General features: G+C 38.9%; 2 protein-coding genes across 8 annotated transcripts in view; both read right to left on the minus strand.

The window, feature by feature from the left end:
• Window positions 1-21,030, minus strand: part of TBK1 (TANK binding kinase 1) — a 47,589-nt gene extending 26,559 nt beyond the window's left edge. The window contains exons 1-6 of one of the 5 annotated variants that reach the window (XM_008148748.3): window positions 20,884-21,029; window positions 18,134-18,252; window positions 12,928-13,068; window positions 9,450-9,579; window positions 5,204-5,385; window positions 1,411-1,571 (exon numbers count right to left, since the gene is read on the minus strand). In XM_008148748.3, the coding sequence (XP_008146970.1) occupies window positions 1,411-1,571; window positions 5,204-5,385; window positions 9,450-9,579; window positions 12,928-13,068; window positions 18,134-18,220 (701 nt within the window). In that variant the 5' untranslated portion in view covers window positions 18,221-18,252; window positions 20,884-21,029. Of the gene's footprint in view, window positions 1-1,410; window positions 1,572-5,203; window positions 5,386-9,449; window positions 9,580-12,927; window positions 13,069-18,133; window positions 18,253-20,883 lie in introns of those variants that run through there. The other 4 variants (XM_054718904.1, XM_054718903.1, XM_028156444.2 and 1 more) reach the window with 4 other exon arrangements.
• A 2,563-nt stretch (window positions 21,031-23,593) lies between these two features.
• XPOT (exportin for tRNA) overlaps window positions 23,594-27,253 on the minus strand; it is a 42,474-nt gene continuing 38,814 nt past the window's right edge. For all 3 annotated transcript variants that reach the window (XM_008148747.3, XM_054718901.1, XM_054718902.1), the window contains one exon: window positions 23,594-24,207. In XM_008148747.3, the coding sequence (XP_008146969.1) occupies window positions 24,181-24,207 (27 nt within the window). In that variant the 3' untranslated portion in view covers window positions 23,594-24,180. The remainder of the gene's footprint in view (window positions 24,208-27,253) is intronic.

Below are 27,253 nucleotides of genomic sequence, written 5' to 3' on the forward strand. Positions count from 1 at the left end.
TATGAACCAGGAGGTCACAATTCAATTTCAGGTTGGGGCGCATGCCAGCCCGAGTTGTGGCTTGATCCCCCATGGGGGGCATGCATGAGGCGGCCGATCAATGATTCTCTCTTATCACTGATGTTCTCTCTCTCTCTCTCCCTCTCTGAAATCAATAAAAAATATATACATTAAAAAAATGTTAAGAGCTAAAGAATGGTTTGGCACATTAGGCTGTCAGTCCCAAATCGTTCGCTAAATTAAACAGTGTTCATAACCTCAGTTTTATATGTGTGAGTAGTTTGACTGTTTCTCATGAAGAAAGGTCATTTACTAATTTATTTTAAAATAAAAAGATGTGTAGCCAATGTATGAAAAATTTTTATAATAGGTAGATTTCACATCTAGAAATCTATCTTTCTTTCCCCCACTATTTGGTTTACAAGAGCGATTTTATACACAGTAATGATTTCCTAATAATTATGGCAGTACATAAATGTATAATCCTACATAATAAAGAGATAATATGCACATTGACCATCACTTCAACACACAAGATGGCCGCCCCCATGCGGACACAAGATGGCCAGCAGGGGAGGGCAGTTGTGGGAGATCAGGCCAGCAGAGGAGGGCATTTGGGAGGGACCAGGCCTGAAAGGGAGGGCAGTTGGGGGGGAACCAGGCCTGCAGGGGAGGGCAGTTAGGGGCAATCGGGCTGGCAGGGGAGCAGTTAGGCGTTGATCAGGCTGGCAGGGGAGTGGTTAGGGGGTGATCAGGCTGGCAGGCAGGTGAGCGGTTGGGAGCCAGCAGTCCTGGACTGTGAGAGGGATGTCTGACTGCCCGTTTAGGCCCAATCCCGGTGGGTCCCAGATTGGAGAGGGTGCTGGCTGGGCTGAGGGAAACACACACACCCTGTGCACGAATTCGTGCACTGAGCCTCTTGTGTACTAATAAAATGTATGCAATCTTTGGACTGAAACTGCAACACTAGAAAAAAAATTAATGTTACATTAATATTTTTGAAATGGAAAAAGAAATCAAATCAGTTCAGGGTAGGAACTGTATTTCTTTTAGATCTGGTAATGATTCGAGTATTCCACAGATTACTATTTTTTTCAGTTATATGAAGAAAAAACCCTAATAAGTGCATAAAAAGAAGTAAATAAACAATGTACTGAAAGAAAATCCAAAAAGCAGTATATTTTTAATGATGGACTGGATATCATTTATAGTCTATTGTATATATTTAAAGACAATATAAAAAATTATACCTATAAACTTTGTAAGGCTGCAAATAGCTTACTAGTAAAGTCTAGAAATGATGACTAAATCAATTTTCATTAGCATACACCTCTAATATTTGATGACATAAAATAATATAAAGATACATTTTAAAAATTATTTTTACATTTAGATGGAGAAATCACTTACATCACCTCCTTATTCCTACGTGGCCCTTCAAATGGCCTAAATGGCAGTGACCCAGTAGCTGCATGGTAAAAAGTTACCCCGATGCTCCAAAGATCAACCGTTGCTCCATATTTCTTCTGATGATCTTTTCTTAGCACTGCCCTCTCATACATATCAGGATGCTTAAAAAAAAAGAAACAAAGAAAAAACTAACTTGTGTTCTATGGTAATACATTACACAAAAAACAGGTATTCAATAATGCTTAGAAATTTTACTATATTTTCCTAATAATTTCTTTCTGAAAAGACTGTTTCAAGTCTTCCTCTCCTCAAACTTCCAACACCACCTCATTTGACCCTCAATTTTCATGACCTCATTGCATACATCAACGAGGAAATGGAAGTAATCAGAGGACCAACTCTCCTTTATACCTTTTACCAAATACCAACCTACCTGAATCTGTGCCTATAATCTACATCTAATTTCCAGTTACAATGGAACTGCTCTTATCAAAGGCTAACTTTTCCATCTGCACTGTGGAGCATCATGTTTAGACTTTATACTTATTCTTTTTTTTTTTTTTTAAAGGAATTTAAGCCCTAGCCAGTTTGGCTCGGTGGATAGAGCATCAGCCTGCGGACTGAAGGTCCTGGGTTCGATTCTGGTCAGTAGGGGGCATGCAGGAGGCAGGCGATCAATAGTTCTCTCTCATCATTGATGTTTCTATCTCTCTCTCCCTCTCCCTTCTTCTCTGAAATCAATAAAAATATATTTTTAAAAATAAAAAGCTAATAATGTCTACACTTAAAATATTAAATTCCTTTTTTTCCCCATTTTTGTCAAATGTATATTTAGGTAGGAAAGATACAATTATCTCTGAGGTGGGATTTCTTTTTCCAATATTAACATAAAGAGCTTGTATTGCTTTTATAACCAGAAAAGTTTGTATTCCCTCTCCCCACCCCAAAAGAACCATTTGTCTTTGCCACTTACTGGTTTCAGCCCTGGCCAGTGGCGGAACTCCCAGATTTCCGAGGACCCACATTCTAGCACTACCCCATTCTCTCGGAGGGTGTAGCCCCGGAGGTATGAGAGGCAAGAAAAGGCAGGCAGTGGTGAGGCCGCCCCTGCCTCCAGGCAAGCGTAGTGTCTGGACTGGAGGACTTGTCAGGGGATCGCGTGGAAGTGGCCACACGCCGGGAAGTGCTTAGAGCCAGAACCCTCCTCGCTTATTACGCACCGGTGTGGGCACAAGGAGGAAGGGGCTGGACACTAGCCTCGGGAACGCTGAGAGCGAGGAAGGTGGAAGGCCAGGGACGCATCCAGCCGCTTTCCCAAACTCCAGCCTGACTTAAATTCCTTTTTAAAAAATATATTTTTATTGATTTCAGAGAGGAAGGAAAAGGGAGAGATAGAAACATCAATGATGAGAGAGAATCATTGATCGGCTGCTTCCTGCACACCCCACACTGGGGATTGAGCCTGCAACCTGGGCATGTACCCTTGACTGGAATCGAACCGGGGACTCTATCCACTGAGCAAAACTGGCTAGGGCCGCAGACTTTATTCTTGTTACAAAATTACAACAGCAGAATCCAACTGGAAAAAAGTCAGATTCTAAGACTTTTGAGAGAAAACTCAGAGCCATGAAAAATTAGTGATAGCTACATATTATAAATTTCCTGATTATGTGTTAAATGTACTTACTTTTAATATTTTCTTAAAAGAATAAAAAAGACTATTTTCTTAAGTGTTCAAATGGTTACCAACTCCACACAAACACACCTATATAAACAGAGCTTTTCTAGCTTTCTACACTTTCAAATTAGATATTTTCAAAGGCATTTCATTTTTTAAAAAATATATATTTTATTGATTTTTTTACAGAGAGGAAGGGAGAAGGATAGAGAGGTAGAAACATTGATGAGAGAGAAACATCGATCAGCTGCCTCCTGCACATACTGGGGATGCGCCCGCAACCAAGGTACATGCCCTTGACCGAAATCGAACCTGGGACCCTTCAGTCCATAGGCCGACGCTCCATCCACTGAGCCAAACCGGCCAGGGCAGGCATTTCATTTTTTGTGCATATGCTTCTAATAATGGTCCTCTCTGTCTTTCAATAACTAGTTTCCCCGAATAGATTATTCTGCTTCAGAATTATAATGAATTTTGCTCTACAGGGAATATGATTATAACAAGCTTGTACTATATTAGCTATTCTGATCCAAAAAAAGGGAGCCTTTACCACCTAGATGCTTCTGGAGTGAACAGATAGCTTTTCTTTTACTAAAAATCCATAGCATTAGTAAAATTAAACAATTTAAGTGTTATAAAACTTGTAAGAATTTTTAACAGAAAAACGACAGCACCCTTAGAAACAAATCTCTAATTTCCTCATTACACACCATATTCATCAGATTAGAAAATTTTAATCTTTGTCCTAAAAGTTACAAAATACACCCTATCTAATAAAAGAGTAATACGCAAATTAACCAACACCCACAAGCCACGCCCACCAGCCAATCAGAGCGAATATGCAAATTAACCCCAACCAAGATGGCTACAGCCACAGAGAACAGGAGGGAGGCTTGGGTTTCCCTGGCAATGGAGGAAGCCAAGCTTTCCACACACCCTGGCAGGCTCAGGCCTCCACTCAAGGGTACAACGTTTCAATTATAGAAGGTAAATAAAATCCAACAGAAATGGCTGCCGCCACGGAGCGAGCAGGAGGCTTGGAGGAAGCCAAGCTTCTGCAGCCCTGGTCAGCCCAGGCCTCCACTCAAAGTTTCAATTATAGAAGGTAAATAAAATCCAACAGAAATGGCTGCCGCCACGGAGCGAGCAGGAGGCTTGGCTCCACTCCAGGCTACAAAGTTTCAATTGTAGAAGATAAATAAATCCCAGATCCCAGGGCCTCCACTTGGGTCACCGGGGGGCGTGGCTGGCCTGCAAACCACCACAGGCCCCTCGCCCAGGCTGCCCCACACCCCAGGGGAACCCCCACCCTGATCTGGGACACTCTTCAGGGCAAACCAGCTGGCCCCACCCATGCACCAGGCCTCTATGCTATCTAATAAAAGAGTAATATGCAGATTGACCATCACTCCAACACACAAGATGGCTGCCCCCATGTGGACACAAGATGGCCAGCAGGAGAGGGCAGTAGGGAGGGACCAGGCCTGCAAGGGAGGGCAGTTGTGGGTGATCAGGCAAGCAGGGGAGGGCAGTTAGGGGTGACCAGGCCGGCAGAGGAGGAAAGTCGGGGGCAACCAGGCTGGCAGGGGAGCAGTTAGACATCAATCAGGCTGGCATGGGAGTGGTTAGGGGGTGATCAGGCTGGCAGGCAGAAGCAGTTAAGGGCAATCAGGAAGGCAGGCAGGCGAGCAGCTGGGAGACAGCAGTCCTGGATTGTGAGAGAGCAGTCGGACATCCCTCAAGGGGTTCCAGATTGGAGAGGATGCAGGCTGGGCTGAGGGACAACACCCCCGCCCATGCACGAATTTCGTGCACTGGGCCTCTAGTTATATATTAATTGGTTGACTACCCGTATTTACAATATATTCAGCTTCTTTAACCCTTTGCACTCGTTTGCTTTTTTCTCGATTCCTTTATTCTACTTGAAATTTAATTTTTTAAATACCCCAGATTTTACAAAGCGCAGCAGCAGAATAAAAAACTGGAGTTTCTTTTCATACAAACTTATTTATTTGGATTTTTTTATATTTCAAATTATTGATACATTCAAAGAGTAATTTCAATCTAGACATCCGAGTGCAAAAGGTTAAATAACATTAGTAATGCATTACTTACCAAATATTCTTCTGTGCCATACAAAGAAACAAACTGCTCATCATCTTCTAATTCTCTAGCTGCACCAAAATCGGTGAGTTTGTATACAGATTGTCCGTCTTCCCCTATAACACGCATGATATTTCCTGGCTTGATATCACGGTGCACTATGCCGTTTTCTCGAAGATGATTCATTCCACCCACTTCAACAATAAATGTAAAACAAAGGTAATAATAATAATAATGTAGTTGTCTATGTGTATATCTGTGCATGTCAAATTCATCAATATAATTCATTCATATTCACTCAATGTAAGTTTTTCTGTAAGTCAGCCCCATGTCATTTTAGTCAAAGAATAGGTAGTAGTAGTATTTTGTATCGCATGTTTGAGTCATAAAAGGCTTCAGAATGATAAGGATCAGTTTAAGAAAGAGTCCAGTCTCCCTTTAGTACCATCATAAAAATGGAAAAAAATTATCTTAAGCATATGACTTCCCGAATTACTTTTGGTTATATATCTGGGCAACCTGCCTAAACTTTAGAATAAAGATTCCCTGCACTGCAGAAGAAAGCATCAACAAAATAAAAGTGCAGCCAATGGAATGGGAGAAGATATTTGCAAACAATACCTCCAATAAGAGGCTAAAATCCAAAATATATAAAGAACTCACACAACTCAACAACCAAAAAACAATCTGATTAAAAAATGGGCAGAAGGCCCTGGCTGGGTGGCTCAATTGGTTGGAGCATCAGCCCATACATCAAAAGGGTTGCAGGTTTGATTCCTGATCAGGGCACATACCTAGGTTTCGAGGTTTGATCCCCAGTCTGGGAATATACAGGAGGTAACCGATGAATGTTTCTCTCCCTCCCTCCATTCCTCTCTCTTTGAAATCAATAAAAACATATCCTCGGGTGAGGAATTGAAAAAAGGGCAGAGGCCTAAACAGATAGTTTTCCCAAAAAGACACATAGCTGGCCAACAGATATATGAAAAGATGCTCAACTTCACTACCTATAAGGGAAATGCAAATCAAAACCATGATGAGATGCCACCTCACACTTGTTAGAATGGCTATCATCAATAAGACAAGAAATAACAAGGCCAAAACCGGTTTGGCTCAGTGGATAGAGCGTCGGCCTGCGGACTGAAGGGTCCCAGGTTCGATTCTGGTCAAGGGCATGTACCTTGGTTGCGGGCACATCCCCAGTAGGAGGTGTGCAGGAGGCAGCTGATCGATGATTCTCTCTCATCGATGTTTCTAGCTCTCTATCCCTCTCTCTTCCTCTCTGTAAAAAATCAATAAAATATATTTAAAAAAAAAAAAAAGACAAGAAATAACAAGTATTGGAAAGGATATGGAGAAAAGAGAATCCTCCCACACTGCTCATGGGAATGTAAAATAGTATAGCCACTATGAAAACAGTATAAAGTGTGCAAAAAAAAATTAAGAGTAGAGCTACCATATGACCCAGCAATCCATCTTCTAAGTATCTACCCCCAAATTTTGAAAACAATTATTTCATAAATATATATGTACCTCTATGTTTATTATAGCATTATTGCACATAGCTAAGACATGGAAACAACCTAAGTGTCCCTCTATGGATGATTAAATAAAGCAGTTATAAATATATGAAATGGATTATTATTCAGCCATAAAACAATGATGAAATACTGCCATTTGTGACAACATGGATGGATCCTGAAAGTATCATAAGTGAAATAAGTCAGGTGGAAAAGGACAAGAACCATATAAAGGACAAGAACCATAAAAAGGACAAGAACCATATAATTTATATGCCATATGCATATGTGGGATATAAAACAGAAAGCAGTGAACAAATAAAACAAACTCCATAGACATAGCTAATAGAAGGGTGGTTTCCAAAGGGAAAGGGAGGTAAGGGGAGGATGAAGAGGGCAAAGAGGGTCAAATATATGGTGATGAAAGAAGACTAGACTGGGTGGTGAGCACACAGCAATATACAATGATGTACTACAGAATTGTATACTCAAAACTTACTCATTTTTAAAACTTTTTCTTATATTTTATTTCTACCTGAAACTTATTTAATGTTATTAGCCAGCTATCCCAATAAATTAAAACAAAAAGAATAAAGATTACCAAAAAAGAGCAATCTTTCACTACAGTTTCACATATCTTTATCTTAGAGAAATAATTCCACAACAAAGTAAATTGGACTCACTACATAAATTGTAAAAAAGTATTAGAAAGAGACTCAAGGTGTCACACTTGTAGCCATAAAAATATATTTCTCATACACTTTTCTAAGACGGCCATATTCCTTTTTTTGGTAAGGGTAAAAGTGGCTATATTGCTGAAATTAAGCTGTTTTGGCTGACAAGCAGTGTCACTGAGTGATAGTTTGAAATATTTGACAGCAGATAGACAATGTCCAAATATAACATGAACATAAGTTTGGAATATTATTTAATTATGAAAACTCAGGGCCACCAGTATACTTAGGAAGGCATCAATCATCTATAACTTCTATTTGATTAAACAGGCTGTAGTATATATTGTTTCTCTCTTATTTTATCCTCATCTAAATGGTTGTCTCCACACTGCGTTCAGTGTCAAGTTCAAGAATTCCCACTAGCCGTGGCCGGTGTGGCTCAGTTGGTTGGAGTATCGTCTTGTACACCAAAAGGTGAGGGATTTGATTCCCACTCAAGGAACATATCGAGGTTGTAGGTTCAATCCCTGGTCAGGGTTCGTGAGGGAGGCAACCGATCGATGTTTCTCTCTCTCCCCCTCTCCCTCCTTTTAAAATCAATTAAAAGAAAAAAAAATTCCCACTAACTTTATAGGTTTTTTTTTTTGTTTGTTTGTTTTTTATCACTGGGCTTTTCCCACTCAAATATTGATTCATTTCTTTCCAAGATATTACTCCTTTTGGTTGTCATATTTTTTTAATAACAGCTTTATTGAAATTTACATATCATAAAATTCATCCTTTTTAAAGCATACAATTCAGTGGCTTTTAATATAGTCACAGCCACAGTATGTGTAACCATCACCATTAATTTCAGAACATTTTCATTATGCCAAAAAGAGATCCCAAAACCATTAGTCACTCCTCAACTATGCCCTCCCTTCAAACCTCTGGCAACCACTAATCTGCTTTCTGTTTCTATGGATTTGCCTATTACGGATATTTTATATAAATAAAATCATATAAATATTGTGGCCTGCTGTGTCTGGCTTCTTTCACTTAGTATAACTTTTCAAGGTGCATCTTATTAAAACATGTATCACTACTGCATTTCTTTCTTTTTTTAAATGATTTCAGAGAGAGGAAGGGGAAGGAGGAAGTGAGAGAGGGAGGGAGGGAGAGAGGAAGAGAGACAAACAGACAGACAAATGGCTGCCTCCCGCACATGCCCTGACTGGGAATCAAACACACAACCTTTTGGTGTCTGGGACGAATGCTTCAAACAATGAGCCACACTGGGCAGGGTTGCATTTCTTTTTAGAAACAAATAATATTCCATTGTATGGATATACTACATTTTGTTTATCTATTTATCAAATGGCTGTTTCCATTTTTTGGCTATTATGAATATTGGTGAACAAGTTTTGTGTGGATATATGTTTTTAATTCTTTTAGGTAAATACTTAGCAATGGAATTGTTAAGTCATATAGTAATTCTATGTTCAACCTTTTGAGAAACTGCTGGACTGTTTTCCCAAGTGGCTGTGCCATTTTACAACCCCACCAGCAGTATATAAAGGTCCCAATTTCTGCACATCTTCACCACCACCTGTTTTGTGGTCTTTTTGATTTTAGCCATTTTAGTGGATATGAAGTGGTAATTTTGGGGGATTTTGATTTTCATTTCTCTAATGACTAATGATCCTGAGCATCTTTTTATGTGCTTGTTTGCTTTTTGTATGTCATCTTTGGGAAAATGTCTATCAAATCCTTTGCCCATTTTTAAATTGGATTGACTTTTATTGTTGTCAGGATAAAAATTCCTTATCAGATAAAAGATCTGCAAATATTTGCTCTCATTCTATGGATTGTCTTTTCACTTACTTGATTTTGTCATTTGAAACACTAAAGTTTTTATATTGATAAAGTCCTATTCATCTTTTTTTTTTTCTTTTTGTACCGTACTTTTGGTGTCATATCTAAGAAAGCATGGCATAAAAGTCCATAGTTTTTAATGCAAAAAAATTTATGTCATCAAATTATATATATAAATATACATAAAATCATATAAATAAAAAAACATACCCACATCTCGCAAAACAATTAAAAATTCAGACTCTGGTAGTCCATAGGCATTAGATGGCTCTTCTAAAACAGTGTATAAACTCCCGCATGGACAAAATTCCATAATAAGTACTTTATGTCTTGTTGTTGTCTGCAAAAAATAAATCACTGATTGAAACTCAATATAAAAACTGTTTTTACTATATGACAGTACTTAATCTGATTTTATTTAAATGTGGGATTTGCTACAATGAAGGCACTTTGAATTGCTTTACCTAGAATTTGTTAAATATCTGTTGACTGTACACATATAAGAATTAACATCTTATAAATTCCTATTAAAATTGAATTTGTTTTTGAAGACAAGCCACAGTGAAAGCTGGCTAAATCTGAATTAGAGAATCATTGCTCTGATGTCAGAATGGTTCTTTTAAAGTTATCTTTAATTTCTTATACATAATAGTACATGTAGGACATTAGCTCTTTAAACAAATCTCTTAAAACACTTGAAGTTTTTCTCATGAAGAAAACTTTTACTTCGAAGAATGAAGTTCCAGCCTTAAAAACAAACAAGTGGCAGAATAGCTGATCAGTCACAGCAAACCTCTAATCTGCTCATTTTCATCTGAGCTGCTGATTTGTTTTAAACCTTGATTCTAATGTGTCACTGATTATAAGACACATCAATTTAATAACAGCTGTTTAGAGAAAAATAAATATTATCTAATTACATATACACATTGACAAGATATATGTTATTTCAGAAACTTGAAAATGTGAAAGAGGCTTAAAATCCAGTATTTAGTTTCAATTTTTAAGTTCTTTCTTTTATAATTTTTCTACATATCTCCAAAATACTTTTATAAAACATTTTAAATTTCTCTACTATTGAGTAGTTTATAAGAGAAAAATTTTTAATTATTTTTGAATAATTTTTTATTTTTCAATTACTGTTTGCATACAATATTATATTAGTTTCAGGTGTACAATTCAATGATTAGACATTTATATAACTTACAAAGTGATCACCCTGATAAATCTTGTACCCATCTGACTTTACATAATTATTACAATACTAGTAGCCCTGAGCACGAATCCGTGCGCCAGTAGGTCGCTGCCGTGTAGCCCTCCCCTCGCACCCTCCATAGTTTGCTGCCCTGCCCCCTTCTGTAGCTCTCGGCTGCCCGCTTGTAGTTCGCTGCCCCACCCTCCTGCAGATCCGTGATCTGGTCGTTATGCAGTTGGTTGTTACACCTCAGGATGTAATGGATAATTAGTATATTCCTCTCTTATTATATAGGATTATTGACTATATTCCCTATCCTGTACTTTACATCCCTGTGACTACTGTGTAACTACGGATTTGTACTTCTTCAGTCTGAAGGCCAACGCTGTATCCACTTAGTATCCACTAAGCCAAACCAGTTAGGGCCGATTTGCACTTCTTGATCCCTTCACCTTTTTCAGCCATTCCCCCAACCCCACTTCTTATCTGGCAACAATCAAAATGTTCTCTGTATCAAGAGAGAAATAAATTTAAAAAAAATTGTTTTTAAATAATAAACTATGTTGTTGAAAAATTGAAAAATATCTGTAATTCTATAACCCAGAGATAATTATGTTAATATTTTATGCATTTTCTGTCTTTTATCTATGCATTAAATCATATTATAGATACCTAACACTATTTATATATCATACTGTATACATCAAGATCATACTGTATATGTATTTTAGTCCTGATTTTCTAACTTAACACATATAAGCAAGTTCCCAGGTGATTAAAGCTTTGGTAAATATCTTTTTTCTTCATTATTGCTTAATTGCTGTGTAGTAAAGAATTAACCAAAAGAGGTCTGGCCTTTGTCCTTGGCTACTCACTAGGCCTCTGGAATGTCCTGTCTGCTATTGTCTTTGTTTCTCTGCGGGCTTTGGCCATATGACAACCTAGCAATGTGATTTATGGTGGGGGTTTTAGGTCATGCATATCCTTTCCAACTTCCAGAGGAAATAGAGACTAAAGTATTAGTCTGAACCTTTGGGAAGGCCTGGAGAGTAAAGGTCAGCCATGCAGAGAGAATGTGATTGAGCTCCAACTAAAATTTTGAATACCAAAGGCTCAGGTGAGCTTCCAAGGTTGGCAATATTCTGTGCATCCTGTCAACTTAATGTGTTCCTGAGGACAAGGAAGAGTCATATTGAAGCCGTCCCATATTCCACCTATGGATCCCTTGCTTTGGCTAGTTCTAATTTGTATTCTTTTGCTACAATAAAACTCTAATTGTAAGTATAGAGCTTTTCTGAGTTCTGTGTCATTCAACACTAACAAATAATCAAATCCGAGGACAGCCATGGGAAGCCCCGAATTTGTAGCCAGCTGGTCTGAAGTGAAGGTAATCCTGGGGCGCCTGAACATGAAGCTTGCGTCTGAATGAGCATAGTCCTGTGGGCACTGTTCTCACTGACTGTGCAGTTTGCCAAACTCTCGGTAGCTGGTGTCAGAAGTCTTGAACAGATCTGGAAGTCTGGAAGGTTATGTTCTCAACCTTGAGTGTAGCTAACTCCGAGTAACTATCCATCACACATTCTAACCTATTGAACCTTTTTTTTTATTATAACCAGGGCAGCAATAAACATCTTTGTGCATAAAACTACAATTTAATTTTAATTACTTTTTAAGAAGTAATGACAAAAAATAAAATGACAATTATAAGGAGTGTAAACCTCTAAATTGTTTTTCAAAAGGTGTAATTTATTGACTACCTATGTTTACAGGGATTAAAATAGATTTCTATTTCCATTACTTCTAGATAATTATCCTAATAACATCCTTATTTTCACTTTTCCCCCTAAAATCAATTCTATCTTTTATAAATGGACTTCACATATTAATCCCTGGATTCTTAAGATTTTTATTCCTTTACAAAACCACCTTTCTATTGTTTGACTTTCTCTTTGCTTCCTTTAGAATTATGTCAATTTAACTTAGTTTCTTTCTTTTTTCTTTTAGTAATATGGTAACAATATTCTATGCTCTTTTACTTTTTATACTACTTTTTCTGATTCCATGATACTTCATTTACATTGTTACAGCTAATCAAGAATCTTTCTTTTTTAATTTTTATATTTATTTTTTAAATTAATATTTTGAATCCTCACCTGAGGAAGGGAGAGAGAGAAACATGGGTGTGAGAGTGAAACATCAATCGGTTGCCTTCTGTACGTGCCCCAATTGGGGATTGAACTCACAACCCAGGTATGTGCCCTGACCGGGAATGGAACCAGCAACCTTTCGGTACAGGGGACGATGCTCAACCAACTGAGCCACTTCGGCCGGGCTATTCAAGAATCTTTGAGAATAGAATATTGAATTGTATAAACTCTAATTTGTACCATTTAAAAAAAACAAACATGCCTATAAAACATTGCTAGGCTATTTCTTCTAAATTATAATAACTATAATAAACATGAGAAGATTAACTAAAACTTGAATACTTACCTCCTCTTCAATAGCAAATAACTTGACAATATTTTTGTGATTGAGTTTTTTTAACACTTCAAATTCTCTCATTTGAACATCTACTGGACGAAGGAAGCTTATGTTATTAAATACTTTGATAGCATATAAGTCACCAGTTTTCTAAAAAAAAGAGAGAGAGAAAGGTCTTACTTATTTATAATATTATAAAGAAGATAAAAAGGTACCATTAGAACTAGCTATAGCAAACCTAAATATTTTTAAACATAGGTAATTTATACTAGGGCTCATGACTTTTTTTTAAAGCTACACTAAGTCAATCAACTGTTCAATATTTCTTTCAAATTGTATGCTTTGGAAAGTAGAAAAGACTATTTTCTTTCATATTAAACGCTTCCCTTATGATACATGTGGCAAAGATAGGCATTTACATATCAGAAAATAAGAGCTCTAATAGTACCAAATGTGAAAGTACATTTTAGATAAGAAACAGAAAGTGAAACAAGAGTCTAATAATTTACCAGGGCCTAATAATTTTAACCTAATTAAACCAGGAAAGAAAAGATTGAAAACTATAGTCCACATATGAAATTTTTAGTAAGAATCTCAAAGTAATGCAATTAACTTTTAAGAAACATTCCCTAGCTACAATAATGAGTGTGTGTGTGTATGAGTGTGCAGAAGTAGGAGTTGGAGAGTAAGGTTAAAGTACACTATCCTCGCTGGATTGCACCACTGCTGCCTCAGATAACTTTCTGCAACTTTACCTATGAGTAGGGAAGACTGTTTCTTCACACATCATCTCTAGAGGATCAAACACATTTCCTTTTCCTGCCTATGTAGCACCCTGCTCTCACTCTTATGGCTTGCCATATAGTAGATCACACACAGAGTTACAACGCACAGCTATAGTTAGTTGAGAGGGAATCTTAGAAATACAAAACAAATGTTGAATTTCAGGTAAACATTACATTCTCAAGTTCTTCATATTAACCTTACTTAAAGGCTCTCTTCCAAACCCTCCCACCTCTTCCACTCACTCTAACCTGAAAGCCTCTCCTTGGTGATCAGTCCAGATTCTTTGAGTTTAATACTACTTTCCCCATAATCCAAGGTTGAACTTCCCTCTTTGACCTTGGGGTTCAAGCACCCTTGCCTAAAGGTATTTCATGGCTCTCTGTCTGTCAGGACCTCTGTGCTGTTCCTGCTTTGAAGCCCTCTCTACAGTTTCCACACTTCTTCACTTACAGTCATAACACTCCTCCCCTCACCTCAGAATCTCATGATTTTTTTTCTTAAAACCATTTAACTCCTTCACAATCTTACTCTCCTGGATCACTATTTGGAGACCATCTATGTGATGTGATGTGATGTGATGTGATATGATGAAGCTTCCCTCACTCCCCACTAAATACACATATATTCTTTCCAGAGAAAAAAGGGCCAATGACATTTTCAGACAATATGAAAATTGAAAAACTGAACTATATGTTGGTCAATTACACTGTTTTTCCATTTGTTCAGCCAGGGTAAGGACATTGCCAAATCTATACCATTCAGCAGAGATTTTTCTTGAGGACACTTGTCTCAAACTTAGTCTAAGATTAGGTGAATCCTAACGAGGCATGAGCAGGAAAAATAATACAATGTTGCAATGTACCCACAGTGATCAAGGCCGGTATTTTCGGTAGTCTACATTATACCTGTGAGATTACTGTGTTACGCATGGGAATGTACAATTTTCCCTTTATTCAATTGCACATTTATCATTCACTGTCTGTAACTCAAAGCATATGTGAATATTTAGAGATCTATGTGCCTATATATATACATAAGTTCTCATTTAACATCATCGATAGGTTCTGTGACTTAAAGGGAAATGATGTATAATTAAACCAATTTTACGATAGGGTAACTGATATAAACAACAGTTAAGTTCCTACAGCATCTCATAAACATTATAACAAAAACCGCATTATTCAAGGACTTGCTGTACACACATGTGCAAATCAACACATCCTTCTTACAGCTCTCTTCCCTTTAACTTCATCATGGTTATTATATGTTGTATACACACACACATACACACACCAATCCACACACAGTAGCTAAAGGTAACTTGATGAAAAAGAGACAGATTAAGAAGGTAATTATAATGGAATAATAAATTTAGGAACCTGATCATTCTAAGCAATAACATAAAAGAGTTTAGCTAATATTGTTAAAATCCTTAAACATTTATTAAGGGCAGACAGGATTTTTTTGGTTCTAGTCCTAAACCCTTGAAATTAATGTCACTGAGAACAAACATGGTTACTTAAAACACATCCCTGGTAAGACTATTGGAGACTGAATACTAAACTGGGTCTTAGCAATCTCTTAAGTCAATTCTTATGTCTCTCAAATCCTTACTTTTGGCTTTCAAACTGTATTGGATAAAGTGTATTTTTGTTTCCTTTAAGAGCTTCAGGTTGTCCTCGTCTAATCTGTCCTCATTCATTCATCCATCCATTCATTCGTTTGTTCGTTCGTTCGTTCTTTCATTCAACATTTACAGAGTGCCTACTATGTATAGGCACTTACATAAAGGACAGTGAATATGTAATCTAAGTAAAGAAAGAGGACTGGAATATAAGAAATGCTATTAGTGCCAAGTACTTTATTTTTATTATTTTTAACATGTTTTTATTGATTTTAGAGAGGAAGGGACAGGGAGAGAGAAACATCGATGAGAGAGAATAATCTGTCAGCTGCCTCCTGTAAGCCCTCTCCTGGCGATCGAGGATGTGCCCTGACTGGGAATCGAAAGGTGACCTCCTGGTTCATGAGTCAATGCTCAACCACTGAGCCACACCGGCCAGGCTAGAGCCAAGCACTTTAATATGCATCACCCAATATTCATCATTTTCTATTACTTCATCAGTTTCAAATTTGCATCCCTTCCAATGCCACCTTGCGACTGACCCCAAAACTCTTTGGGGGCAGGAAATGCACATTATTTGTAGTTATATTCACTAGGTCCACTGCAGTGCCTGACACATATCAATGTGTCTGACACATATCAATGTGTCTATCAATGTGTCTGTTTGCCCTTCAAACTACAGATCTGCCTTCCCTACTACCCTCACCCCATATCACTGTGCATTGAACTTCTTCTTTTTTTTTTAAAAATATATTTTATTGATTTTTTACAGAGAGGAAGAGAGACGGATAGAGAGTTAGAAACATCGATGAGAGAGAAACATCGATCAGCTGCCTCTTGCACACCCCCTACTGGGGATGTGCCCACAACCAAGGTACATGCCTTTGACCGGAATCGAACCTGGGACCCTTGAGTCTGAAGGCCGACGCTCTATCCACTGAGCCAAACCGGTTTCGGCTGCATTGAACTTCTGTTAGTGAGATCATGCACAACCATAGGAGGGCTAGGTGGGGAAAGACTCAAAAGGCACAACATACCTCCCTAGTCACTTGAATATCAATGATGATTCAAGTCTGGTTAATTGGGGTTACAGGAAGACAGACAGTCAGATGTGTTCTCAGCACTAAATCCTGTGCCGTTACTTGTTTTTGCTTTCTGGCACAGGACACAAAACAAAAACAATTTCTAGGACAGAAATATCCAGTTGAGCACAATGGATTTGATCAAGAAACCAGAGACCACAATGAACTTGATCGAGAACCCAGAACCTGTGGACAAGTGTGGAATCAGAAGGAAAAAAAGCTAAAAGTGTCCAAATGGTGGTTCTGATTCATTCTCTATGAGCCATAAAAGCTCTTTTTAGTCATATTCTCTCTCCAGGAGAGGAAACAGCCCCTCCGATATGAATGCTTATCTCATTGTCAGTGATGGAACTAAATGATTGGTAATCTCAAGGGTACAGGAAAATATGAAAAAACCCTTCCTTACTAAAATATTTAAGGCTCCTGTTTCTAAAAATAAGACTTAAGGAGGCTCTAAATATCATTTACTCAAAAAAAAAAAAGCATAGTACTGAAAAATTAGTTGATGATTTATTTGAATTATAAAAGGATTTTTAACTCCATTATTTTTCTAGCTCCTTTCCCAGAATAGAAACTTTAATTATTGTAAATGTCTTCATTTTAAGTTATTTTAATTATCTTTAATTTTACCCTCCAATATAGAATCTGACACAAATTTATTTTAGTTATTGAAGTGCCTCTGGTGTTATTTCATTCTCACTTCCACTAACAAGTTCTAATTACCTCATACAAAGATAGAGCCTTTTAAACATGGGCTCCTTTTTGATAATTGCATTCTACTCTAATCTACCTTGTAGGATGCTGTTTTACTGGGGGCGTGAAGCCTTAGTCCAGCATATAGGAAACATCCATGGTTGCCCTCCAAACTACAGATATGCCTTCCCTACTACCGCCCACCCGCAATGAACTTCTGTTAGTGAGATCATGCACAACCATAGGAGGGCTAGGTGGGGAAAGACTCAAAAGGCACAACATACCTCCCTAGTCACTTTTTTCAGCCACCTTCCTATTTTTCTCTGCTACCCAACATATAACTTCTGTCACCACTGAGTAGAAAACACTGCCTCTAACGTAAGCTATACCTTATAAAATCACAAAACAGGTACTCTTTAGAGTATAACAAAAACACCAAGTCTCACATTTTAGTGCAAGTGTGCTTCTCAGAAGAGTACATATCTACACTAATAAAAGGGTAATATGCTAATTAGACTGGACATCTTCCGGATGTCCTTCTGGACAAAGCCATGGTGGCAGGGGCCGAGGCAGAGGCGGTTAGGGGCGATCAGGCCGGCTGGGGAGGGAAGTTAGGGGCGATCAGGCTGGCTGGGGAGGGCAGTTAGGGGTGATCAGGCTGGCAGGCAGAGGCGGGTTAGGGGCGATCAGGCCGGCAGGGGAGCAGTTAGGGGCATCAGGCAGGCAGACAGAGTGGTTGGGGGTGATCAGGCAGGCAGGCAGAGGGGTTAGGAGTGATCAAGTAGACAGGCAGAGTGGTTAGGGGCGATCAGGCAGGCAGGCAGGTGAGTGATTAGGAGCCAGCAGTCCCGGATTGAGAGAGGGATGTCCGACTGCTGGTTTAGGCCCGAGGGGAGTCGGACATCCCCCGAGGGGTCCCGGATTGGAGGGGGTGCAGGCTGGGCTGAGGGACCCCCCTGCCCCAGTGCACGAATTTCATGCACCGGGCCTCAGTAAAATGATAAAAACCTTCAGTTTTCTCTGTACCAACCTTATGTCTTCCACGAAAGACATTTGCAGTAGCTCCTTGGCCTAAAATATCAGATAAAAGCCACAGATGATTAGAAGTGCTCTGCATCTCGGCTTGGTCAGGCGATCCGCTTTGTTATACTAAAAGAAAAGAAAAAATGTGCATGTTTGTTTTAAGGGACTAATACATTTAAGAAACAAATGTTAGCTACTTGTAGTCTCAAGTAAGATCACCCCTTATTTATAGCTAAATTGAGGTGTATAAACAGTCCAAAGTAAAAATCTAAGTTTCCAGCAATAGTAAAGGCTGAAGTGTTGTGTGGGCTCTGAATAACACCAGCCAATGACATCTTATATATTCAATTTCATTTAGTACTTATCAAAAGGCTGAAAAAAACATCTATTTCCCTTCTAATTTTGTCTTTGTCAATGAGAGTGATATTGGCCACTTCTTTAAATGTTTTGAAAGATTAATCAATGAAGAATTATATTTAAAGTGTTTCAAAATAATGCAATAGTGTAAAATATAACAATATAGTAAAAATTACTTTGTTTCCTTCAAGGGCAGGGCAACACTAATGAAAAAAACTGCTGACACTGCATTACATTTACATAACTTAAAATTTCATCTACACAGAGCCTGACAATCACAATGGAAAGGTGCAAAAATGATTCAAAGATGACTAACTCTTCTGAAATTAAAAGATAGTTTCCCCAACCTGCAAGTATATAAATATAGATATGCCAAATGTATACTACTAAATCTTAAAAAATAAGCAAGAGGAAACTATGCATGTGTGGGGACAGGAAGTATATGGAAAATCTCTGTTCTTTCTGCTCAATTTTGCTGTGAGCCTAAAATTGCTCTAAAAAGTAAAGTCTATTTTTAAAAAAGCATCATCCCTATCCGATACTGGAAAAAAGCATCATCCCTTTTTAACACTGTCCTTTAATACTAAAAAGCATGTAAGATTACTAAAACTATTTGACCTCCATGTTAGAATAAAAAGGTATGCTAAAAAGCATAAACACTAGTCTCACCAAACCACCTTAAACTTAAACCTGCTGTAATGTCAGATTAAAACAGATCTTAATATTCCTTTGTAGAACTGGCTGGGTAGCTCAGTTGGTTAGAGCATCACCCCAATATGTCAAGGTTGCATGTTCCCTATCATACAAGAATCAACCAATGAATGCATAAATAAGTGAAACAACAAATCAATGTTTCTCTCCCTCTCTCCTTCCCGCCCCCCCTCCTCTTGTCAAATTAAAATATATATCCATTGTAGTAAGTTAGAACAGACTAGGTAGTCAGTGATGAATTAATGACTGTCAATATTCCAAGTAGAATTAGGAACTTAAAGAATGACCAGGGGTCTAAATTTCAGCAATCTTTGATATACTAAGATATATCTATGTAATTTTACCAGCCATCTAATTCAGATAAGGAATGTTATATTCAGCAGTTTATCGGAAATAAGCAATAAAAATAAGATTTCCTTCTAACAAATAAGAAATATTTGTGATCTACTGGGGTAAAATGATAAACTTCTCAAATGTCTTTTCAATAATGTTTTTAAATAACGAAAAACCTTCCCTAATTAACTTTGCTGTTTGAGACAACTGTAAACGGCCAACAGTATCATTAGGGACCTGTCTGTACCCAGTGGATAATATAAAACACGTTTATCAGCTAAGATACCTGCTCTCCGTACTCAGGTATAAACCCATGGCTTTACAGTGATCTGGGGAAATGTCTTCTGAAAGTAGCTTCCAAAAACCCCACCATAACAGCATGCTACTACGTGACTCAGCACACCCACAAGGTGCTTGCTGTACAAATGTTCCCCAAATTTTGACACAGTACAGGCAGGCACTCAACAAGTCTGTTACTGCCTACCCTGCCTTACGTGTACTTCCTGATAGACCATCCGAAACGAAAGTTAGCATTTGTCCATCAATAAGACCAGGAAATGGCCAGTTCCAGGATTTCCAAACTCTCCTACCACGTGAAGCACGTTGAACAGGAATTTACTCAGCGTTCTCAGGTGGAAGAGGCCGTTCTTTGGTTATGCCTCTGACAATTCCTGGGTAGAAGAACTTGGTTTGAGGCCACTTACTGAACAAATAAACCTGGGAAGCGGACTGGAAAACAAACCTACAGCCATTTCCCCACAGGAAACGTGTAGGAAGCTTGCATGATCCATTAATTACGTGTATGTATATTAAAAACGTCTTCAGCTTCTAGCTTCCCGGGAGTCAACCCCCTCGTTAGCATCACTAAAACCTAAACGAAACACCTTTTTCATCATCTGACAAAAATAAATCAATCCCATTTTAAAACGGCCGATCTCGCCAATGCTGGGGAATAGGGCACAGAGCGGCCAGTCCAAGTGCAAGGCAAGGGGGCGTCGTCTCTCCGGGGCGCCAGGGCCCAGACTCGGCCACCAACACATCCTCTTTTTCGGTGCCCGACGTCGCCAGAACCCGGAGGGCCCGGGTCGGAGGGCCGGGAGTCTAGACGGAGGGAGTCGACCACTCCGCCCGGCTTCAGATGCCCCAGACCCCCGGGGGCGGTGTCCGCTCGGCCGGGGTGCGCGGAGGGTCAGCCTCGGGCCGCGCGGGGCTCCTGGGGTCGCCCGCCCCACCCCCGCTCTGACTCAGCACCCCAGTTCCCCACGGAGGGCGGGAACACGCCGCGAGGCCCGTGCCGGGCTCCGTGGCCCCTTCCCCTCGCGCTGCGGCCCCTCGGCCCACAGCCACCCCACTCACCGCGCCCGGTAGCCTCCGCGCCACCGCCAGCGGGCTCCCGCGGCCTCCCAGCACCTCAGGACACTTCCGGCTTCGCCAACCCGGTCCGGGGGCCACGTGACCGAGGGCCGGCGCGCGCGTGTGCGCGTGCGCACGCCCTCGGGTCCGGCCTCAGCCTCGGAAGCGGCAGCGGGTTCGCCTGTCGTCTCTAGCGAGGGGCGGAGAAGCTGGGGGTGTCTGCAGCGCGACACCCCTCACTCTGAGGGTGAAACCAGGGAGCCCTGCACAATGACTCAGATTCCCACAATCGCGAATCCCGCCCCGTCCTGGAGAGCAGGGTGCGGCGTGGGGCGATAGCGGGGAAGACCGAACGGAAGACCTCATTGTAACAATGAAATCACAGGCGTGCAGAATGCTGGACACCCGAGGGGCGCTCACTGGGGAACATCGGAGTCGGAAGGGATCGATTGTATCTGTTTTCAAGACCACGTTGGCTGTAGTGGAGCTAGATGATCGCTTCTTAATAATTCACTCGTGAAAGTCTTAATGTAAATAAGCTCTTATAAGTCCCTCTTTTAAGCGGAATTTTGGAAAATGACAATATTGGAGAGCTTTCTATGGACTAAAATCAGGCCCAGCAATATTCGTGCTGCCAAGGTCTCAGGCAGCTAGCCATCCCTCCTGCCGACTGACAGCACTGCTGACCCAGAGCTTCCCAAAAGAGAACCAGCAAGAAACGGGGAAACAGCGACAGGAGTGGTTTAGACCAGAGGCTTTTGAATGGAACAGACCTGGGGCTGCTGTTCCCGCTCTCCCTGCCAAATACTGAACTTGAAACAAGTTTGTGTTTGTGTTTTGTTTTATATACACAACTGCAGTAACAAAAGCCCACTGTGATGCATTGTTGCAAAGGAAGTTACTTTATTAGACTTTTAAACAATGTTTAAGCGGTGGAATCATTCTAACAACAAACAAACCTATTCACTGCATACAATTCCAACCAGTTCTCCCACATCGAATGCTAAGGACCTGTCAAAGCTCCTTGCAACAGTAAAGCCCATAGCTCAAAGTTTATGGGAGAAGTGATGAGCTGAGCTCAAGCCTTTTATTCACATATTTACCACAGAGTAATTGATACACATTGAAATACCAGTGTTTTCTTAAAGATCAAGCCACTTGTGAACCAGTGTAAGCGTTTACTTTACGATTTAAATACAACTGTTAGGCACAGAATTAAACCAGGCATCATAAAATCCTTTTGGTTTTATAGTCAAGTCACACAAATCACTAAGCTTTTTGCCTCGATGTTACCTCACCTGTAAACAGGTGAGATTCACCCTTGTGACAATTACTTGAGTGCTTGTTTTTGGAAATTAAGTGCAATACAAATAAGGTAATTCATGATTGAGCAGTTTCCTAATTACTATGGCACTCTCTAAGTAAAATGCTCTGGGAAACTTCAAGGCATGAAGATAGGAATTATATGTGGTTATATAACATGAAGTTTCATTTCTATTACATTCTTAATTTCCATGTCTTATTTCTCTTAGCTCTGAACACATGTGAATCTTTTGAAGGGCTTTAAAAAGCCAGGGAGAAAGGAGCAGGTGTCATTTTTACATATGTGGAATAGTACAGTAACCATAGATTGTATCAAGCCTTCGTGTGCAGGTATTGTAATAAGCTCTTTTCATGTTTAATTTAACCAGTTCTTAGTTATGAGGTAGCTACCATTATTCCTCCCATTTTGCACATGGGGAAACTGTGGAGAGAGAACTTGCTTAAGGTTCAAAAAGCAGTTATTGGCAGAACTGTCATTTGAACCTACTTATATGAATTGTTATCTGGATCCTAAGCCTGTGCTCTTGACCACTACGCTATGCTACTCATTAGCACACTTTGAACAATTAGTATTATTGCAATAGGTGCAATATTCTCTCCCACATTACAAGGAGACTTATAAACAAAGCACTCAGCTTTTAATCATCTATTTTTAAAAACATCCTTATTGAAGTATAATATACATTCTATTGATCTAGTTTTACAATTCAGTCAACTTAGTTCAGTATGTTTATTCTATAACATAAGGAAAATGTTTAAAATCACTTCTGGAATTAACCCCAGAAAAAGGTCTATGTGCACAATTTAGAAGACAATTTTAGGGAATTTATAGACCACTGAAGCTCACCCACGAAATCCCTAGGGACCATATTGGCCAAAGGTTAAAAAAAGAAAAAAATCCACAGAAACACGCAACCCTCCCCTAAATCTTACTTAGACTTACTATAGTAATTCTGCTACTCAGGGTCGTCCCTCTTTTCTTAATTTTCCAATACTACTGCTATTGTTTTTCCTCTTGCCTTCTTGCAGTCATGAATAAAAATGGGAGAAGACAGGGGAAGGTATTTCTTCTACTAACTAAATGGGCAGCAACTACCGTAGTTACAAGCACCAAACACATAGGTATATTGTGCCCTACGTAGATCCAATAAAAAGAGGTAGAAAAAATTGGATTTTTAATTCTATCAACAGAATCACACAGGCTTTTTCTAGGGCATTTAAAAAAGATTCTATTTAACAGAACTAAGTTGCATATAGCCTTTTAGGAACAGAATAAAATAAACCATCTGTAAGCTCATATGTGCAATCCTTTAAATGGGAAATCACAGAAAGATAAAATGAGAAAATAAGGCTGAAGTATTTATAATAATTCCAAAAAAGACTGGGTAGATTCACTATGTAAAATTTATTTTATTTTATTTTTATAAAAAAATGTATAACACCGGTACCTACTCTTAAATCAGTTAATTTATGAAACCATTCTTTTTTGTAGAATACTTATTGGCATCGAAACATTTTAAAGAAATGTAATGGCTATCTACAAAAAATTAGTTTTGATCTGTTGTATCCCACTTCCTTACTTTAAGTCTGCACAGATAAAAGAAAATTTAAAATTTCAAACATTTTATATTCCGCAATTTAAAAAAGTACAGTTTTCCTGCTATGGTCTTTAAAGGACTTAAAGTTTCAAGTAAAGATAAAATGGTACTAGAATAACTATGCTGTATCTTTTAACAGCTTTTTATATAGAACAATTTGAATCGGCATGCAAGCAACTTCTCTTGTTGTTACATACCCGTATTTAGGGAAAATTACACACATTTTACAGAAAATCCCAATACATATACTGCAATAAGCTCAGGGCCAAGTTAAAAAGACCAGTGTGAATGGCACACAAAACTGCTTCTTTATAAATTATTAACTGGAATTTTTGATCATAAATCCTGATCATGAAGTAGGCACAGGGAGATCCAGTTCTTAGGGCCTTGCTCTCTGGAAGAACACCTGCAAATAAAGTATTGGTACAGTCAGTATTGATGTCCGAAAACACCACCTTTCACTTGAAGAATGGCTCTAAGTTGCTGAATGCTGGTTACTCTTTTGTAAAATTCAGTAGATACTGCCCTGGCCAGTGTGGCTCAGTTGACTGAGCATCATCCATGCACTAAACGGTCACTGGTTTAATTCCCGGTCAAGGCATATACCCAGCATGCAGGCTCAATCCCTGGTAAGGGTGTCTACGGGAGGCAACCAATCGATATTTCTCTCTCACATCGATGTTTCCCTCTCTCTCAAATCAATAAAAAACGTATTTAAAAATTCAGTAGATACTTAAAACATTTCACATAAATTCACACATAATATAAGAACTTTGTCTTTTGGACAATTTGATAAAGTCTATAGATAACTTATGGTGACAATATTAAGTTGGGAAACTACCTGAAATAAAGTATTACACTAATGCTATGAGAGTCAAGTGATCAGAGGAAAACATGCTTTTGATACATTTTGCTGACTGGCACTATCAAAATTAATGCTGAGAAATTAAATCTTGAGGAAGAAACAAGTCAAAGCTACAGATAGCAGTTGTTATCCCTTAAGGAATTTATTATTTATTTGATTATTAAAAAGTACAGGAAGCTCAGACAGAGTGTTGTCCTGATAGGCCCAGGTTACAGGTTCAAACCCCAGTCAGGGCACATACAAGAATCAACCAATGAATGCATAGATAAAATGGAACAACAAATCGATGTTTCTCTCTCCCCTGCCCCCTTAAAATCAATAAAAAAAATAACTTAAAAAAAATACTTTTAGCCCAGGTAGTGTGGCTCAGTGTTTGAGCAGGAGGTCATGGTTTGATTCCTGGTCAGGGCACATGCCCGAGGTTGCAGGCTTGATCCCCAGTAGGGGTGTGCAGGAGGCAGCCGATCAATGATTCTCTCTCATTACTGATGTTTCTCTCTCATCCTCTCTGAAATCAATAAAAATATATTTTAAAAATATATATTAAAAAACACTGAATGCCAAACTAAGAAACATGAACGTATTTTTAGTCAACAGCAGACTTTGAAAGTTATGAATTAGGGGAACGAATTTCAGGGGTCTGTTCAGTGTTGTCAAGTAGACCTGCTTGGTGAGAACAGGGAAGGGTGATCAGTGAGGAAGGGTGAACAGGCCTATCCCAGATAGCAAGGAAGGGACAGCAAGTGAGTGAGGAGGAAGAATCTGCAAAGAATCTGAGGATCCATCCGGCATGAAGGGAGTAGGCATGAAAGAAGGAACTTCATTTTTTCAAACTAGAAGAATGCTACCAATGACTTAATGCTATCAATATAGAGAAGTTGGACTTGGCAGAAAGACATTTTATGAATGCAGTTTGGAATAAATTATATGTTTGGAGCAAAAACCTGCTACAATGTACATATATCTGCTGTTACAGACCCCTTTAATAGTTATAATTTTTTGAATCCTTTAATGCAGTTTGATTCATCAGTTACTTAATAGGTTATCTTCACAGGCACTTTGCTTTTATGGGGAAATGGGAGTGGGAGGATTCGTGATGATAAACAGTAATTCTCAACATTCTTCTCACAAATCCTTTTGTCAGTTTAAGCTGACAAACTACTACTACTACTGGGGAAAAACTGGCAAGGGAAGAGTTTAGAACCAAAGTCAAAGGATAGGATACTTAAACTCTGCAAAGCCCCTTGACTTATAAATCCTCTTGAATGCCTTGGGCAAAAGAACCAGGTAGCCATTCATTAAATTACCTGCTACCAAAACATTTAGCATAGTGCTTTGTCCTCAGATTTGAAGGTAATAAATAAAAAATAAAGAACAGTTCCTCCTCCAGCCCAGGAGCTCCTCCTGGGCAGGGAAAGTTACTCATATTGGTATTTGCAGCAGTTGGCATAGTACCTGTTATATAAAAAGCAGCCAGGAAGTACTGAAGGACTACTTAGGTGAAAGCAAGATAGTGCTGCCTCAAGAATTTAATTATAAACATAATACCAAATAAACATTTGGCACCTCTTCCCAATTTGGAGGGTTTTTAAAAATTCAGTGATTATACAAATGTATAAAGAGCCTTGCTGGCCAAATCTGAGGACTCTACTTTTTGTCTGTTTTACAATTCAAGTTTCAAGACAGGATACAACCAAGTAACTCATACTTCTGTTTTTATATTTTTAGATACTTCCTTTCAACTCAATATGGGCAACTGTTCTTAAACATTACTTGTTCCTATTTCATTACATCATGAAACTGTAAAAGAAAACTGGCATTTTCATACCAAATGCTCAGGCACATACACATTCAGTGTTCTTTCCCAACTCTCTATGATCTTATGTTCAGTTGTAAGAGGTTTCACAGAAGACTCTAAAGTATAACATCCATAACTATAGATTTTTAGAAGCATGTTTTAGAGCAAAGAGATCCCAAAATAATAGTTGTTCAAACTACAGGAGTCCTGGCTGGTGTGGCTCAGTTGGCTGGAGAGTCATCCTGTGCACAAAAGGGTGGCGCGTTCAATTCCCAGTTGGGGAGCAGACAGTACGGGAGGCAACCGATGGATGTTTCTGTCAGTCTCTGTCTCTTCTCTCTCTCTAATCAATGAAAACATATCCTTGGGTGAGGATTAAAAAAACAAAACAAAACAAACTACAGTATCCTATCTACATAAAAGGCTAATATGCTAAGTGTCCGACCGTCCGGGTAATGACGTCAAGTAGCAACACCTGGCTTCCTCTCCCTAGTGACTAGCCTCCTTGCAGTTTCTTCAACCCAGGAACACGGACTTGCTTTATAGCCAGGTGTAAACACTTTACATTATAACTAAATGTCTATGAAGCGTGCCTCATCTCATTTGATCCTCACAGAAGTCCTGGAGTAGGTAGATAGGAGACTTGGTGGAATCCTATTTTATTTTCATTAGCCGGAAAAAACAGAGATTTAGAAAGCTTAGAAACTTGACCCGACTGAAAAGAAATGGTGGACCTTGAAAATGACTTCAGGTTTTCTCACTGCACAGAATATAGTCAAACACTGCTAT

This window comes from Eptesicus fuscus, chromosome 7 (assembly GCF_027574615.1).
Source record: "Eptesicus fuscus isolate TK198812 chromosome 7, DD_ASM_mEF_20220401, whole genome shotgun sequence".
Taxonomy (NCBI): Eukaryota; Metazoa; Chordata; class Mammalia; order Chiroptera; family Vespertilionidae; genus Eptesicus; species Eptesicus fuscus.